Raw genomic sequence first — 18,495 nt, 5'->3', positions numbered from 1 at the left:
TGCTCTCCTGCTTTCCAGATCTACCAAGAGTATTTCTTCTCTCATCATTCGCAGGTCATTTCTCAGGCTATTCCAAGAAGTGCGTTTGATAAACTGCTAACACTCATTTCCAGTCCTGTGATTCACACTGACAGCTGACGAGAAGCTTTCAGACGTGTGGCCCCGTACTGACGGTATCTGGCACGTTTTTTTAGATCCCTCTAATACATTCTAGCACATGAAGGTGTCTTTCCCTTTTCTAGATGATTGAAATGCTGTTCATTTAGAGGTCAGAAAGCCACGCGGGAGGCATTTGGCCCGCAGCGTTTCACACCTCACGTTGCTCATTTATCACGGCACACAAATTAGCTATTGCTGCTTGGTAATTCAGAAATGACAATAAACACATGCAAATATCCACTTGGCATGTCAAGGAGCAACCACAAGAGCATGACTATTGGTCAGAGGAATTTACACTCACGAAAAGTAAACGTTGACTTGGAAGGGCTGTTTCATGCTGACATTATGCCAGTGACACGCATGTGTTGTATATGTGATGCTTTTATGGGGGTGTAAGGTCAGGAACCCGAGATGCACGCGTACGTCAAACGGTCCATACGTGTCACGACTCGTCACCTGACCTATTTTGACACTTGTGCGACGCATCGTGCGGCGTCACTCGTATTTAAGGCCGGGCTGAGCTACTTTTAAGTGTTTTTGTTGACGAGCTTGACAATCGGTTGCAGCAGTAAAGAACTACTTTTGTCCAAAATGAAGCTCCACAACTTACTGCAACAGTTCTTTGGCAACACGTTGCCAGCATGTATATGCACAAAAACAGTGGATAGGTTCCTATAAGCTTCTTAACTGAAATTAACACAACTTAGAAGGCTGCAGAACAAATTATGTTCAACTTTTAAGGTTGCATCTGATTTAGTTCCACTCACAACAGAGTCAAGAAGCCAAAGTTCAATCAGAGGGCACAACGGAGGCCAGAGATCTACATCAAGTCTCATCAAGTCTACATCCAGGCACGTGAGAGCCTGATTTGAGTGCAAAGGAATGCCATTCAAAGAGGAGGACCTTCTGTCACGGCGGATCAGGTCCGTCGGAGGCTTGCGGCGACAATGCATCGGTGCAACTGTTTGTGCGTGTGCGCAACAGGTGGGCAGCGGTGGGGAGCCCGCTAGTCTGGTGTATTTTTCTCCATGACTCCATGGTGGAATTAGGCAGTTGGCAAACAGTCAGAGAAGAGCCGCATTGGTAGGCGTGGAAAAAAAAAAAGAAAAAACTGGATACGCACGTCTATGTGATTTGGATGCCATTGCAATGAAATTTGGATGGTGAAACTGGGATTAAATTATATGCATGTATGCTTTTTGATATATAAAAAAAAAGCATGTTTAGAATGCAGGACCACTGCACTATTAGAACAGCATGTCATAGAAACCAGCCAACTATAAAAAAAAAAGCACAATGGATTTATTGTAAGGAGGTCTGGAAAAAGATGCAAAATTAGCTGACATTTTTCCCCCACAGTGGAGCAGCAGATTTATAAGGACGTGCAGGCTGGCAGTTGCACTTTTCCAGCCTCCCGTTAACAAACGTGCGGCGAGTGTAGTAAATATCTGCCACTTTGGCCGGGCGCCCCAGGAAGCCCAGCTAAAGACGGCCGCTTACATCACCGGAGCAATGCAAATAGTTCTGTCCCTGGAGTTGGACTGAGTCAGCTGCACCATATGAACACATTGGATGGCACTCGTTACCATAGAAACGACAACGGATGTGCTTTTGTTGATTTTATGCAGCTTAAATGCTACATTGATGATCGTTTCTGTCTGCTGCCATGTGCAGTTAATTAACATGCTGCATGGTTGTTGTTGTTATGACTTGAAACTCTCACCACCAAATATAGCACCTCTGTATTTGTTTGGTCTGAGAGGGTCAGGTAATTTTTAGCTATGCTTTTTTTTTGGGGGGGGGGGCCAAACTTTTGTAAAGGCCTGAAAGGAGATGACACAATAAAGCCTAGAAGGATACAAAAGGGGGCGACGGCAGCAAATACAACATTGGTGGGAAGTGGAGTCCTGACTGAAGGGATTAGGTTCCGAGGGAATGCTCCTAAAATTGCATTCTTGAAAGCAGATCACTCAGCTGAGCCAAAGCCATTCCCTGTACCTGAACCTAATCGACCTCTCCTTTCACACAGAGTGAAAAACAAGCACACTCAACATCATCGCCTGCTGAGAGACAAAAAAAAAAGGGAACCTTAATTATCCGCAAACTATATACGCTGCACTCCAATTAAAGCGACAAAACCAACACGGCATTTAGGAGAAGGTCGAGGAGAGGTTTTACACAACGATACTGTCAAAATAAACCAGCCCATGCTACTACTTGGCTTGATTTATTTATATCATTAAATGCCATAAATGAACAGACTGTGAACTTTGAACCCAATCAACTCCTCAGTAGTAAATAATGGTGGCAGTTTATGATGGCGGCATTCATCCAAGAGTTTTCAAATTGTTTATATTTATGTTATTAATTAGATGAGCCGTTGCTAAGGGCTTGATACGAGTGCTACACGTCATTCGATAAGATCGGCAAGCGTGACCTCCTGCTTGCCAAATAGTGAGTCCGCATTTAGCTCCGCAGCTTTGAGCCCTTTGTTTGTTACAAACGCTAGAAGCTCATGGTGACAGTTGGATTCGAGATTTATCCCGATATATAGCCGTGATGCTAGGCTAGTGCTTGCTAAATCGTGACTGCTAAACTGCCTTGAATCATTGACAACCGTTTACTAATCATTGAGCAGTTACAAGTCGTGATTAGTAACCGATTTACAAAGCCTTCTCCTTATTCCAAAATGTCCTTTGGCGTCACTCGTATCAGGATGAGCTCCGTCCGGCTCATCAGATGGAGCGCAGACAGCAGTAACGCTGGCTATGTTTACCTCACATGCTCAGCTCACTCAGTCAGACAAGCACATGTAAACGCCGCAGGCCTCTTAAAATACATTCCCTAGAAAAATCCAATGACCGCATGTCTGATACGCGTTGTCCGTGTTTACGGCAACAATGGCCTGACGGCTGCTTGCGGATTGTCGGGCCACGTGTTCCCGGAAAATAACTTTGTATTTTGGGGCGGCTTAAGCCGAGTGAGAGTAAAAGTAGCCTGTTGTTACTTTAGGATATTAGAACTCCAGCAGAAAGAAAAATAAATCTTCCAAAGAACGATTTGACTCACAAAAGGGGCTCTATTTTCTATTTTCATGTGCGTGGTTACGTCTGCCTGGAGGCGGATTAGATTCGATATTGGTAATTTCACAGATGACCTCGGCCAGCGGCTCTGTGAGAGGGAGGGCTGCGCCATTGCATGAGCAGACTTTGATCACGCTTTTTCAATCATTGGCGCGCTAAGGTGCTGGGTTAAGGTGCTTGGCGGTGCTTCTGACAAATTGGCAAAAAAACCCAGTGAACCTTGCGCTGATACAAAAATCAGGATACATACATACAGTCGGAAATGCTCGCCTCGCTAATAAGGCCTTTCTTTACGCTCGGTCGACCGTCAACTCTTGTTTTCAAAGGATCATCGGAAATGACTTGTTTAAAAAAAAAAGAAGAAAAGAAGAGCAAGCTTTGAAGCTTGCCGTACACATCAACAGCCCCATTATCTTATTGATCTGCTGGCAGCAGTATAGAAAAGCCACCTGTGCTGGCCTTGAAAGAAACCGCACAATTCATTCAGCTGCTCAAAGCCCACATATCGCAGCCACAATATAAATTATCCTCGTGAATGTGTGTTTTTTTTTCATAACATCCACAAAGCAACCATTCATTTGTCATTTAACCTTGACATCTTCATAATCAATCAACTTTAATAAGAAGAAAATGATCTTCATCATGGCCCGTGTTAGATATATGTCTGGGATGGGTTTTCTGTCCAAATACCACAAGAATCAAGAAGTACAGTACACTTTACACACACTATTTCTTATCTTGTTGAAAACAGCGCGGCGTAACCTCACAATTACACAGAGCAGTACAACATATATTAAGTAAGAGCATTGATAAAAACATCACAACTAGCAACAATTCCTTTGGTCTACTGATAGACGCCCCAAAAAAATGTGTAGGTCAAATCCAAACAACCCAACAGCAAACAAGATGACGATCATCTTACCTGTCCGAGGTCCAGGGTGATGTTGACCTGGTTGTAGCCTAAGCCCTTGGAGAGAGGGGGGCTCTGCCACCAGCGCTCCGTCCCATCGATAGCGCTGCTCACCGGGTGAGCTTTTCTCGGGTCGGCCTCGTTGCAATAGTCACAGAACTGGCCCTGCGTGATATCAAATATTTGGTTACGACAAGTACGAAATGGGACTCGTTTGGATCAATGCATTTTTGAAATTGACTGGAACAGATCATTTCTTCATTTCGACAAAATACAGTGAAAGTAAAGGGAAGAAACAATAACATGGAAAAACAAGATATGTCCCGGAGATTAAGTTTAGACCTTAAGGAACAGAATTGGACCCCTATTGTTCAGTGCATTCAAATGCTGGCATTGTGCGTATGTTTGACTGAGAAGCGCTATTATTCCTAACGTGATGGAGAGCCCTTCCATTTCTACTGCTGAAGGCTATTTCCTTGACAAACAATGGAGGAAAACTCCACTTGAAACCTTGTATGAGGCAACAGGAAACATTCAGAAAGGTGCCTTTGTAATGTTAGCACAGATGCTGGTGCGCGCAATCCTTACCCGAATATTTTGAGTTAGAAGTCCAGCGGTTGGTCCCCCGACAAGTTTACAGTACAAATCCGCCCTCGGCGTCCCGAACTCATCCTTCCCGCAGGTTGCTGACGCAGAAATCCTCGATCTTTGCGCCAGGTTGAGGTACGGGGGGCTCAGACTAAAACCAGTGGCTCCACTAAACGTTTCTTGTGCACGCGTGCACCTGCAAACAATAATTGAGAGCAAAACTGCCGTGAGGTGAGCTCCCGTCACCTCGCTCCCCATGTTCCACACTAGAGGTCCCAACTGGAGGTCTGGTCATCTAAAAAGCCCCGAGGAGCGCCGCGTCCTTGTGGGCTGCGCCATTTACGCGCGACTGCAGAACACTTTGCCCAAGTCCAGCCTTTAGCGTGACGACCCACTGGAGGAGGAAATGTCCCGGGGACGCATGTTTCCTTGTGGAAAGCTTGTGGAAAGTGGAAAGAGAGAGAGAGATTCTGCTCACCGACGCTCTCAGGTGGTACACGTCGAGCAGTTGTGTGGTCCACCTCTCGCGATTTGTCAGTTGGGGGGGTGTAAACATACGCACTCTGTACTTCGGTTGAAATACATTTACCTGTGTTTAAATAGATCAAGTGGTATTGACTCAACCTTAAAAGTTGAACAATACAGAATGCACTGGACTAATAACAACATATTTGTACTGAACTTCAACAGAAGTTGGCCGGACTAAACATTTATACATGAACTAAACATCAAGTAAACATTTGTTTTCACTGTCGATTAAAATCATTATTTCCACGTCTTATCACAACGACAAAAAAGGACTCCACACAAAATGTTCGTCCTTTTATATGTACTAAGTACTTAACTTACATATAGTCCTGTGTCAATTATTAAAAGGTGTAAATATCTGTAAATGAAAAAAGAAAAAAAATCGCGAGAAGATACAAAAGGTTACTCAATAATTTGTTATACTATTATTTACTGTCTATTTGTACTTAGTTGTAATTTACAGACTGTTTGAAATAACAAAATGATATAATCCATCCATCCATCCATTTTCTGAACCGCTTAGTCCCCACGGGGGTCGCGGGCGTGCTGGAGCCTATCCCAGCCGTCATCGGGCAGTAGGCGGGGGACACCCTGAACCGGTTGCCAGCCAATCGCAGGGCACACAGAGACAAACAACCATTCACACTCGCACTCGCACTCACACCTAGGGACAATTTGGAGTGATCAATCGGCCTACCAAGCATGTTTTTGGGATGTGGGAGGAAACTGGAGTGCCCGGAGAAAACCCACGCGGGCTCGGGGAGAACATGCAAACTCCGCACAGGGAGGGCCGGAGGTGGAATCGAACCCGCACCCTCCTAACTGTGAGGCGGACGTGCCACCCAGTGCGCCACCGAGCCGCCCTAAAATGATATAATATCATATAAAATATGTGCCTTTGTGCTTGTGTGTTTTCAACTCTACGTTTAAATAATTGGAATTATTGAGGGATTTAAAACCGAAATTCGGCTTTTAGTAACGGGGTCAGCAGTGTCTGGCGTCTTCTAGTGGTCACTGTAGTGTATATCAGTAGTGTCAAAAAAGAGAACTCTGGCTCTCTCTAGTGGTCACTATAGTGTATAACTTTTCTCTTTTTTTAGGGGCGTAACAGAAGCCTCAAGTTTCAGATGTCGAAGTCAAACGAGCAACCCTACTGAGTTTCACTTCAGGACTTTTTTTTCTCTCTCTCAAGAACCGCATGTATAATAATAACTTAACAATTATGCTTGAATGTGTATCTAAGGTAGGTGAGGAAAAGTAAAGGCGCAGCAGTTTGGAACTTTTACGTCAACAACGAACTTGTGACTCACCCACTGAACGGCATTGTTGAGCGTGGTGGCACGTCTGTGTCACACACTCCTCAACCAGGAACTTCGACCAGTGCGTTGCCATTAGTGGACCATTTTCAACTAATTGAAACCCCGGCTTTAAATTTGTTGCTTTTGGGTTCCATTAGACTCCGACATGGAGCCCACCACTCTGCAGGTAGGATGAACGAACCGTCTCCTGTTGTTTCCGTATTCAACATTAATGACAAACTCATTTTGTCAACATATCAAGTCCTAATATTCTGTGTCAACCTAGAAAAGCTTTGATTATGAACGCTTCTAGCAGCCATTTTTGAAGCGAAGAAGCTTGTGGAAGGACTGCTCTCGTTATAATACTTTGTGGACTGTAGTTAAAGGTCGACCAGTCCAGCTTGTTCACATTATTTCATATTATTGCATTTATCATAACATCTCTGCCCCGCTTATCGCAATAAAAGTGAGCTAAGGTCATGCAGTTCATAATTAAAACTTATTTTTAGCCCTACTCAAACAAATTGTGAGTTACATAAAGGTTAATAAATAAAAAGCAGGAAATAATTTATGCATATCAAATTAATACAGACAGTAAATGAACAATGATGTGCGTTTAATACAGTTCATCACATTATCCTCCTTAACCTTGAACAGTGTTGAGATTAATCTTATTTATATTTTGTGATGAGAACAAATCTGCACTCCTCTCCAAATGTTTTGGAACAGCGAGGCCACTTTAGTTTTGCTGTTGACTGATGACATTTGTGTTGGTTGGACAGCAAAAGTCACGTTATTAACATTTCAGCTTTATTTACAGTTATTGCCATCTGGATGTAATATACAATATAAGGACATTTGTAATAAAAATACCATGCTCATTACGCCACCCTACGGAAATATTTAAACAACCTTATATTTATATATGATATATTTTCAGAAAGCTATAGCAGTGGCGCAGAAGGCGTCGCAAGAGGACCAGGCGGGCAACTATGAAGAGGCCGTTCGCTCCTACAAACAGTCTGTCAAGTACTTTCTCCACATTTTAAATCGTGAGTAGCTCTAACTGGGGTCTTCAGAGTCCGGACAAGAATGGCCATCACTGTACTTGTTGAACAAAATTATGCTATTAAAGCTGATGTCTTTTTTTCCGTCAGGTGAGCCCCAGGGTAAAGTTGGCAATCAGAAAATCAGAGACAAATGTAAGGAGTACCTGGACAGAGCGGAAGAGCTACAGGAGTACCTCGACTATAAAGAGGTTGCTACACAATTGTGTTTCATGTGCAAAAATGCGAAAATAAGTACACACAGTACATGTGGGTACTATATCACCATCTTGACATGAGTTACAAAACGATACACATCGAACTCGTTTGCACAGAGGCACAAGAATACTTTGTTGTCGTGCAACACAGAAGGCACATCGACTTACCACCATTCATGCTGTCATCATTTGAAGGAGCAAAGTCGTAAATCGACGACCGCTTGAGTGTATACAAACTGTACGCATTTGAAGCAACTGTGGATTTCATTTTTTTACATGGATTCAGAGTTTAAATGTCAATATTGTAGGGTTCCCTTCGAGGTCAATTCCTTTGTTTTTGCATACTGAAGACATGGTTTCTGATCAAAAAGATTAGTCACAGAAGATTAGAATTCCAGCTTTAAGTTCATGTTACGTACAGTTAGATAAATAACTGGGGACAGAGCGCCTTTTGTTTGAAGTCACCCACGGTGAAGTGCTATTCCACCAAATAATAAATATTATACATTTGAAGTGTCTGTTCAAATACTTTTGCTCAATTGAAAAGTGGATGGCATCAAACAAAGTGCTCCGTCCTAAATTATTCAACACATCTGTATGTAAAGACCTTAAAATAAAATATACTGCTATAAATTTGAAACCCAATCGTCTTAAAACAAAGGAATTGACCTTGCCGTTCAAATACTTTTGGAGGTGGCAGTTACCGTCACAATTTACTGCCAAAATTAACTCATTTGCAAGTCCGCAATAAGAAGATGATGGGTAAAATCAAAACAAAAAGCTCATATAAGTTATCTAAGTTTTGGTGCGTAGTTAAAAAAAAAAAAGGAAAAAAAAGTGACGTTGGCCGAGCGTCGGCTACGTCGTGACGTCATCGCATTCCCTCTGCGCAAGTCGACGCTTTTCAATGCGGAAGTTGCTTCCCCGTACCAAGTGGGGGACGAAAACAAGCCGAACAGCTCCTAGAATTACATGTCGACGAGTTAACTTATCAACTAGGTTTTTAAAGGAAAACTATTTTGAAGATCTCGCAATTGTTTAGGCTATCGGACAAGTGATCAGCCCTCATGGCTACCAACAATAATTTACAGGTAAGTGAAGGCTCAAAACAGACGCTGCCGAAAGATATGTAATTAAAAAAAAAAAAATCATCGGTAACATTGACTAAAGTTATTGTTTTTTCCTAGGTTGTTGATATTCAGGAAAAAACCTTTAGAACTAGAACGATTGTCAAAAGAAAAGAAAAAACAATGTTTTCTGCTATGTAGCAATTTTAGCTCCTTTAGCCCTTGCTAACTTTGATATTCTCCGATCAAAATCGCCCCCTGGACAACTAAAAGTATCGGCAATGCTCTCTTTACGCTAAAATAAAGGAGTCCTCAAAAATGATTTTAATCGTATGTCCGACAGTGTGTCACTACCGTGAGCTTTAGGTGACAGCGCGGCTAACGATACTAGCATGTTGTTTTTGGCCTGTGCGGTGACTCCATCTTACATTAGATGGGGACGTTGTTGTAATTATATCACAAACTTGAAAGATGGCTTTGGTATTGCGAAGAATTTTTTTAAAGCTAGCTTTGGAGTCGTCTAGCAAAGAAAAAACAGAAGCCAAAAGGAAGTAGCCACCGTCGTCAGGTGCTGGCACTCCTACCTTGATGTCGTCACACGGAACTACTGTTTGCCTTCCAGTGCACAACGTCGGTCCGGACATGAAACCTAACAATTTAACACTAGTGTTTGGAAAGAAATATCAAAATTATCGTGGACCTCGTACATCTCCGTGGAAGTATTATGAAAACTTTTTGACATTAAATGATCTTTCAAAAATCAGATTAACATTTTCTATATAGTTTTCCAAGCAGTTTGGGGAGAGAAAAAAAAAAAAGTACATCATGCACCATAAAGTCCTTGGGCCTTGGATTCTTTTGATTGCCATTTTCAAGGGAGTGAAATGTTCTAATTTGTAAGTGTATTAACTCAAATGGTTCTTTTGGTGTGTTTTTGCGCATAGAAAGCCATCGATCTTGCCAGCAAGGCGGCTCAGGAGGATAAAGCTCAGAATTATGAGGAGGCTCTGCGAATGTACCAAGCTGCTGTACAGTATTTCCTTCACGTGGTCAAATGTAAGTGATAATTCAGCCGGCATAGATGGCAAAGCATTGAAAAGTCACACTCTGTTTCTATACGTCCTTCCAGATGAAGCTCAAGGTGACAAAGCTAAACAGAGCATCCGGGCAAAATGTGCCGAATATTTGGACCGGGCAGAGAAGTTGAAGGAGTATCTCCAAAAAAAGGAGAAAGCGCCAGCCAAACCTGTCAAAGAGTCGAATGACAAAGGGTGCGTATGTGCGTCTGCGGGTGGGGCAGGTTATATTTGCTGCCATTCAGGGCAGACTTAAGATCGTTGCCTTTGTTTGTTTATGTGCTCAGGAATGAGAGCGATGAAGGTGATGATCCCGAGAAAAAGAAGATGCAGAATCAACTCTCAGGTTTGTTATTAGTGTATTAGAGTTGTTGTGATGCTTAGGACATCAGTTTTTTTTTTAATTATTATTATAAATCTTGGCTCTCAGAGCTAGAGTAGAATCAACAAGTTTGAAAATAATCATTGATCATGAGCAGCCAGAATAAGTTGCAGAATGTTCCATTTGCAAAATCGTTCGAGTTAATCCTTACGACATCTTAAAAGATTTGCTTTTGTCTAGTGTGATGTCACAAATGAAACTTAGTATCGTTCCAATTTTAGTAAACAAAAAATATTTGGTTTACGCCTTTGAATACATTGGATGTTTAAATTTGGTATCTTAAATCTCACTGTCACTTTACTTTTTTAGGCTACGCGTTATACTGTGTTGCTGTCCCTAATGTTCTGACCAGAGCAAGCCTGTCAGTGATGTATTTTTTGTTTGTTTTTTCCAGGTGCAATTGTTATGGAGAAGCCAAACATCAAGTGGGATGACGTTGCGGGTTTAGAGGGTGCCAAGGAGGCCCTGAAAGAGGCTGTGATTCTCCCAATCAAATTCCCTCACCTCTTTACAGGTAGCGTATACAACCAAGTGTTCTGACCAGACAGGGTCTTGTGTTCCTTCATCAGCAGTTAAGTTCTAATGGCTCCTTTTAAAGGCAAGAGAACACCTTGGAGGGGGATCCTGCTCTTTGGTCCTCCAGGTACAGGAAAGTCCTACCTTGCTAAAGCTGTCGCCACGGAGGCAAACAACTCCACCTTCCTGTCTGTCTCTTCTTCTGATCTCGTTTCAAAATGGTTGGGAGAAAGTGAAAAGTAAGTTCCGCTCTTAGCAAAGCCCCAAAGGACAGAATGAAACATGATCAAACCAGCCAATAATCACATCATGAACGTGTGATCTGTCATCCAGGTTAGTCAAGAATCTGTTTGCCCTCGCGAGGGAAAACAAGCCTTCCATTATCTTCATTGATGAGATCGACTCCCTCTGCGGCTCCAGAAGCGAGAACGAGAGCGAGGCGGCACGACGTATCAAGACAGAGTTCCTGGTGCAAATGCAAGGTACCAACTTTTAATCTTTTGTTTCACGCCGGCCAGGTTTTGACTAAATTGGCATACTTGTGTACTTCTATTTCAATTTCTAGCCAACTCTTCTTTTGACTCTTGACAGCATTCCACCCTACCTATCTTTCCATCACTGTGTAAAATGTTAACAATGACTTGTTAACCAGGTGACGTGGGGCAAAAAAAATGCTGCCGCTGCACTATAAATAGAAGCAAAGTTCACAAGCCTTACACAAGGTGCCACTGTTTTCCTTACACTTAGCATCATGCAAAAAGAAATATTTAGGAGCGAGTTGGGTATTAAATCTCATGCTGAATACATTGTTCGAACATAAAAATATTGGCCTCAACAGCAGTTTTATCATGCGACATGAAACTCTTATTACAGGCGTTGGAATTGATAATGACGGAGTGCTGGTGCTCGGGGCGACAAACATTCCGTGGACCCTCGACTCTGCCATCAGAAGAAGGTACTGACTCGAGTGGGTGGGTGCAGGTTTCTTGGAGCGCGCACACGCAATTGTCCACTCACCTCCGTCCAATCGAACCGTGTCAGATTTGAGAAGAGGATCTACATTCCGCTGCCGGAAGAGCACGCTCGCGGCTTCATGTTCAAGCTCAACCTGGGCTCCACCCCCAACAGTCTGACAGACTCGGACTTCGTCACCCTGGGCAAGAAAACAGACGGTTACTCAGGCGCGGATATCAGTGTCATCGTGAGAGACGCGCTCATGCAGCCCGTCCGAAAGGTCCAAGCGGCAACCCACTTTAAGAGAGTAGGTTTCGGGTATTTTATTATTATTTTTTTTTTTTAGACACGGTTTCCTCCTGACTACTATAACATTGTGTTTGGATTGTGGTTTCTAAGGTGAATGGACCATCGAGATCAGACCCCCTAATAATTGAACACGACCTCTTGACGCCCTGCTCGCCCGGCGATCCCAACGCAATTGAAATGACATGGATTGATGTCCCCGGAGAGAAGCTTCTGGAACCTGTAGTTAGCATGGTGAGGCATCTTCAAAAACAATACTGAGTTAACTCATTTGCTACGCTAAAATAATGCTCAACTCATTTGCTCTTTGCAGTCTGACATGCTGAGGTCTCTGACCAGCACTAAGCCCACCGTCAATGACCAGGATCTGGAAAAACTGAAAAAATTCACAGAGGACTTTGGACAGGAAGGCTAGTTCGATTTGTTTGGAGAACAAGGCCAAACCAAAGGAATTGAATTGCAATGTTCTATTTACTGTTTGTTTCAGTTTTTTTTTTTCTCTCCCCCCCCCCCCCCCCCCCCCCCCCCCCCCCCCTTCCTGTCTCATCTTAACCATTCAGCAGAGAAAGATAAATGAAATGCTGTTTCACTCTGACAGTCTGACAACCACAGAAAGGCTGTAGAAACTACGTTTGACACTCATTACAATAAATCTAAGCTTCTTGACAAATTTAAAAGGGTGTTGGACTTCTAAAGGTGCAAACATACCCAGGCTGCTTCTTTGGACTCGGGTTTTGCACACACTCGTATTTCTTGTCATTAACTAATAAACAGCCCTTCTCTGTTTTGTATAAATAAGGAACAAGCATTTTATATTATACTGTATGTTGTGGTATCCATATATAGGTTATGGGGAAATGAAGCACCATTGGATTTCTTTTGTGTTATATGTGTTCATAGTCTTAGTGTGGTGTATACAGCGCAGGCATTTTAGACTTTGTGACACTAGATGAGAGGTACTTTAGAACCGAGGTTGGGGTCGTCTGTCCACTTTCGCAATTGTATGCATTGAATGGATCACCAAAGGTGCCAGACCAGCATTATTTAAAACAAGGACTCTTTCGATTTTTGTCACTCTTTTTATCACACCATACTAGACTTTTTTTTTTAATAAATATATGCAGTATATATATCGGAACGGATGCTGGCTACAAAACTGCTAAAAAAAAGCTTAAGATGAAATTGGATAGTAAATTTTGACATAAGCAGAAGCTAAAGGCTTGTTTGTACTTTGCGGCCAATAGATAAATCTTCAATTAAAAGTGACACTGCATACTGTGCCTTTTAGAGAAGCTGTTTATTTTTCTATGGATTTGTCTCAATTTGTCATAATGCTAGTTTACCATCATAGTGCATCGTCACTACTACTACAACTAAGACATGTATAATACTTGCACATTTCCTGTACACTCTTATATGGAATGTAAACAACTCTATTTTTCTTTGCGATTTGATGGGGAATTTGGCTTTCTATACCTTCATTAGTCTGAGGTCAACTATTTGCGTGTTGTATTCCCGTTTTTTTCTCTCATTTTTGAAATGTAAATAAAATATAAATACATTAAACGTCAAAGTTGATCTATTTCTAATGTTTAAAGTACTGTAAATACAGTAGCGCACTTTGTGCAGCAACAGCTCGGGACGCTCAAAACAAAAGTGGAACGTTGCATTGTGGGAGCTGTAGTCCATTAACCTTCGTTTTTGCGTGGTCGGAATACAAGCCAGCTGCTCTTAAAAACTACATGTACCACATACAACTGGGGAAGCCAGTTTACAGTGGACAATTTGTTTTGGTTAACACACGCTACGCTTTGTTACGCTGAGCCAACGTCCAGGGCGGGATATGAAACCTGCCCGCTGAAGGTCTCTGAATATTTGACAATCACTCTGCCTCCGATTCATGCTTTTTGCCTCCCCTCTGCGAGGGCCGCCGCCCCCATCTGTCACCGCCGCTGCGTTGTCGACCCCAGAAGCTCGCCAGCTAACCAGCAACAAGCTAACCACTGCCAGTCATCATCACCCATGTCCTCGGAAGAAAGCGTGAGCTCAGCGATCACGGGTTGGCTTTTGGCTCATTCCTGGTGGCTGCTCCTGCCGTTCATCATGCTACTGGTCGTCGCCGCCTTCATCGTCGCCTTCGTTCTGCTTTTATACATGATATCGCCGCTGATTAGCCCCAAACCCCTCAAACTGAACGGGGCCCACGTCGTGGTAAGATATGCGCCTATTGCACGACAGGACTGCTATGATCGCCTTTTGACGTTGTAACACTTGTATTACTACTCTATAAGCATTGTCACGAGTGTATCCGAAGCATGGCTAGTTAGCTGTCACACCCAGCGCCCTTCAGATCGTGACAGTTATGACACAAGTTTGGGAAGTACTATACTGTGCTGTATTGTTGCAACACGCGTCATTCCGCAACGCGTCCACGTGTTCGTAGATAAACATTGAATCGATCATCTTGCAATTTCTAGGTGACTGGAGGCTCCAGTGGTATTGGGAAAAGTATAGCCATGGAATGCTACAGACATGGAGCTTTTATCACGTTGGTGGCAAGAGATGAGGTAAGTCATTACTTCAATTGTTTTACACGATGGTGGCTTCATAACAATGACATGTAAAGTGACGGTACAGACATTCAAAATCGTATTCCCATATTATTGTCATTTTCAAAGTACTATGAGAAAGCACATTGTAGGTTACATGAATTTGTACATTCTGAAAATGTTCATTCTTGTAGGCCAAGTTGATTCAAGCCAAGAAAGAAGTGGAGAAATTTGCTATCAATGACAAACAGGTACAAAAAAACCAAAACGATTTAAATTGTTGGGTGTGATCAAATTATGGCAATTTCTCTTTGCACAGGTTGTGCTTTGCATATCAGTGGATGTTTCCAGTGATTACAGTCAGGTGGAAAGTGTTATAAAACAGGTAATGCTTAACTGTGCTGTAATCTTATATTCTTTTGCTGATCTATTGAAACAAGCTTTTGTACGCAGGCTCAAGAAAAGTTGGGGCCCGTCGATATGCTCGTGAACTGCGCCGGAACGTCTTTTTCGGGAAAGTTTGAGGAAGTGGAGGTCGACTCTTTCAAGGTGGGTAAGCGCTCTCAATCGTCCCCGTTTACATTTGTCAACAAGCCATTTGTTCTCTCCTCCAACAGAGGCTGATGGAAGTCAACTACCTGGGCAGCGTTTATCCAACGCGTGCCGTCATAACCACCATGAAGGAGAGAAGAATGGGCCGCATCATGTTCGTGTCCTCCCAGGCGGGCCAGATCGGTCTATTTGGCTACACGGCTTACTCGCCGTCCAAGTTTGCGCTGCGTGGTTTGGCCGAGTCGCTGCAGATGGAGGTAACAACGGGTTCGGTGATCCAGACTCGATTCTTTGTTTCCGGTGCCAGTTGCCATCATTTAAAGAACGCCATGAAAACGATTCTCTCGGCCCAGCTTGGTTTTAACAATACGTCCATCGCAAGGATTTGCCATCGTAAATAACGAACAGGCTACACGGTTTTACTTTTGAGTAATGTTGAAATTCGGCCGGCTCGGTGCTTGTGCTTCAGATCAAGCCATACAACATCTACGTGACGCTGGCCTTCCCACCAGACACGGACACGCCAGGACTGCTTGAGGAAAACAAGACAAAGGTAAACCTTGCGCACACGTGTTTCTCGTCCTACATTGACCACTTTTTTCTTTTCTTTACTTGGACTTTAGCCTCTGGAAACCAGATTAATTTCGGAAACCTCCGGAGTTTGCCAACCAGAGCAAGTGGCCAAGATTGTTGTCCGAGATGCCGTGGTAAGAAGAGACTCAGAAGCCACAAACGACGTGAATGGCGTGTTTGGATTTAAGTCTCAGGAGTGTTGTCAACTTTGGTTCCCACAGCAGGGCAACTTTAACAGCTCTGTGGGTCCCGACGGCTACATGCTGTCAGCCCTCACCTGTGGGATGTCACCGGTTACCTCCATCACAGAGGGTCTCCAGCAGGTACACGCATGAACTTGGCCTTTTTAATTTAAATCGGGCAGAAATTTGTTCACGAATGACTATAGCCGAGGGTTACTCGTGTTCTTTCTGGCTGTAGTCGCCCGCCTGCCCTGGTTTTTGATGCTATGCTGTATTTGCTTTGCAGATCGTCACCATGGGTCTGTTCCGTACCATCGCCCTCTTCTACCTGGGAAGTTTTGACAGCATCGTGCGCCGCTGCATGATTCAGAGAGAGCAGTCCAAGGTGGCCGATAAGCGAGATTAAGCGCCGACGAGTAAAGGCCGACAAGGAGCGAGGTGAACGGGACAGCGCGTTTTCTCCACACGGCCCCACGACCCATGTATCCCCCCCCCCAAAAAAAAAAAAAAAACGTCCGCCTAGTGACATTTCGCTTTTAACGTGCACATGCTTCTCACCACGGGAGCGGCCTTACTTTAGCACGTCTATTTTGGTGTTGTAAAAATGGAGGGCGGCGAGCGTAAACAGTAGCGGGCCTCCCCGCCTTTTCTCACACAGGAAAAGCAATATCCTGTCAGACCGGTTGTGCCAAATATGGCCTGAAATTCCCTCCCACCGGGGCTCTCGTGAAAACAAAACCCATTTGTCACTTTTTGTTCTTGCGTTGCATGCTTCTCAAACACGTGAGAATTGTAGCGATTTCTCAACCGTTTCCGACCATGATGTCTTTGCGGGCAAAGACCACTCGGTCAGTCGGTCGGCGGTACCCTGACTGTTTTGCATGCACGTGCAGATGTGGCGTAAATACGTTTCGGTAATACAAAACGGGACTATGAAAGCGACCACGTTTCCACTGAGCATGATGCCGCTTGAGTTTGACACAGTAGGGCTGGAATGATAGCCATCTGACTGGGCTTTCCAGAGATTTAGACCAGAAGGGTGACATCATAGCAGTCAGCAGCCATTTTATACTCGACTTATTTTGATATTTTTAGCATAAAAAGAAAGAAGATTGGTGTCAAACCATTAGAAATACAAATAATTGTCGACGTTGTTCGGTGGACTAATGTGAGAAGTAATCTCATTGAAGTCAACAGAGGGAGATTCATCTTATGTAACGTTTCAATTATTTTTGTTGGTACCGCCCGTGCAGAGGCTTGTAGAGTTAACGACGGGCAATTTTGTATGGCGGTTGTTCCATCAGTGTCACACAAATTGGATTGCAGGTATTACATTGGACTCGGAAAGCGCAAGACAAATACGGCAAACGTCCTGCTCGACTCAAGCGAATTTCATTGCTTGGTGGAAAGTGGACAAAAAGCTTCTATGTTGTGACTGAGCCAACTCGTCCAGAGAAATAAAGCCATTGGATATTTCTTATTTCAGCAGACACTATTATTGCAAGTCATGGTGACTGTTCATCTTTCAAATCTAATTCACATTATTTTGTTGTTGTTCTTCGAGTGTGCATATAGAAGCTTACGTAGAATTTTTTTATGTGTCACTGCACATGTGAAGTCTGCGTTGGCGCTGACCTAAATCAGGCCAGAGTGGGACTTGCTGGTTCAAGTAATGCCCGTGCAGGTCCACTGAGGGCGCTAGAGATTCGTTTTACATGCAGACTGCTCAAAACCTTCTTGTCCAAAAAAAACCCTACATAGTTAAAAATAGTTACTTCCTGTTTTGTAAGTTTTTCCTTTGGTCCGGAATGTAATTTCATAAAAGTGTGAACGTAGGATGCTTCTTGTTACGCACGCTGATAGTTGAATGCCAAAATGTTCCTTTGGAGTTGTTTTGGGCGATGGCGTGGACTCCAACCAAGCCTTAAGATGCGACTGCTGAGCGAGCGACCACAACGAAGGCCGTCCACACTGACACGCGCGGGCGGCTGTGTCCTTTACCAGCTTTTTGATTTTGTCTCGTCTGCTTGTTAGTTTGCTGTCACCCACGAATTCAAAACATGAAAGTGAGAAGACATGATGACATTGGCGACGTTCTTGTTTGAATTTTGCTTTAAAGGTGTGCCGAGTTGCACAAAAGTTGATTTATCTCTGTAGTTCCGTTCCAAAATCCTGTTCGGATGCGGGTTTCTTTTTTGTTTTGTTATTTTGAGTTGATCTTAACAGCGACCGTAAAGCTATGCAAAGATAATCCTGTGCTTTCAATGTCTGAGCATTTACAGTCAGGATTGGAGTGTCGCCACTTAATTGTTATTTGATGATCATCAACATAAACACCATGTCAGTTCAGTCTCTGCGTTTCTCTTCCTCCCCTTTCACCTTGTGTGCCATCAAACGCAACCTGTCAGAAGGGCAACGTCAATGTTGTATTATTTGACGGTTGAATAAATATATGTGAGGAAATTTCAAGTCCCTGTGTTTGATTTTTATGATTACTAGTCTAGAGGC

At 43.4% G+C, this 18,495-nt stretch overlaps 3 protein-coding genes across 6 annotated transcripts in view; 2 read left to right on the top strand and 1 right to left on the bottom strand.

Annotated features, from left to right (window-relative positions):
* LOC125984482 (laminin subunit alpha-3) overlaps positions 1-5,212 on the bottom strand; it is a 40,513-nt gene extending 35,301 nt beyond the window's left edge. For 2 of the 3 annotated variants that reach the window (XM_049746375.2, XM_049746376.2), the window contains exons 1-2: positions 4,741-5,212; positions 4,165-4,317 (exon numbers count right to left, since the gene is read on the bottom strand). In XM_049746375.2, the coding sequence (XP_049602332.1) occupies positions 4,165-4,317; positions 4,741-4,998 (411 nt within the window). In that variant the 5' untranslated portion in view covers positions 4,999-5,212. The remainder of the gene's footprint in view (positions 1-4,164; positions 4,318-4,740) is intronic. The other variant, XM_049746377.2, reaches the window with a different exon arrangement.
* Positions 5,213-6,388: 1,176 nt separating this feature from the next.
* vps4b (vacuolar protein sorting 4 homolog B) lies at positions 6,389-12,653 on the top strand. Of its 2 annotated transcripts, XM_049746398.2 has the most exons (13): positions 6,389-6,753; positions 7,507-7,618; positions 7,724-7,824; positions 9,842-9,953; positions 10,027-10,168; positions 10,261-10,319; positions 10,750-10,869; positions 10,954-11,110; positions 11,205-11,353; positions 11,745-11,826; positions 11,913-12,132; positions 12,225-12,365; positions 12,445-12,653. In XM_049746398.2, exons 1-13 carry the CDS (start codon positions 6,733-6,735, stop codon positions 12,544-12,546), a joined length of 1,518 nt encoding a protein of 505 aa, XP_049602355.1. In that variant the 5' UTR covers positions 6,389-6,732; the 3' UTR covers positions 12,547-12,653. The 2 variants fall into 2 exon arrangements, with proteins under 2 accessions (XP_049602355.1, XP_049602356.1); XM_049746399.2 differs by lacking the exons at positions 6,389-6,753; positions 7,507-7,618; positions 7,724-7,824 and adding an exon at positions 7,855-8,921.
* A 1,230-nt stretch (positions 12,654-13,883) lies between these two features.
* kdsr (3-ketodihydrosphingosine reductase) lies at positions 13,884-18,456 on the top strand. Its single transcript, XM_049746407.2, has 10 exons — positions 13,884-14,342; positions 14,609-14,698; positions 14,875-14,931; positions 15,000-15,065; positions 15,134-15,229; positions 15,298-15,489; positions 15,702-15,785; positions 15,856-15,939; positions 16,027-16,128; positions 16,274-18,456. Exons 1-10 carry the CDS (start codon positions 14,154-14,156, stop codon positions 16,391-16,393), a joined length of 1,080 nt encoding a protein of 359 aa, XP_049602364.1. The 5' UTR covers positions 13,884-14,153; the 3' UTR covers positions 16,394-18,456.
* The last annotated feature ends 39 nt before the right edge of the window (positions 18,457-18,495 follow it).

The sequence above is a fragment of the Syngnathus scovelli genome, chromosome 17, assembly GCF_024217435.2.
Source record: "Syngnathus scovelli strain Florida chromosome 17, RoL_Ssco_1.2, whole genome shotgun sequence".
Taxonomy (NCBI): domain Eukaryota; kingdom Metazoa; phylum Chordata; class Actinopteri; order Syngnathiformes; family Syngnathidae; genus Syngnathus; species Syngnathus scovelli.
The sequence above is the reverse complement of the archived record's forward strand: the minus strand, read 5'-3'. Positions and strand labels throughout refer to the sequence as shown.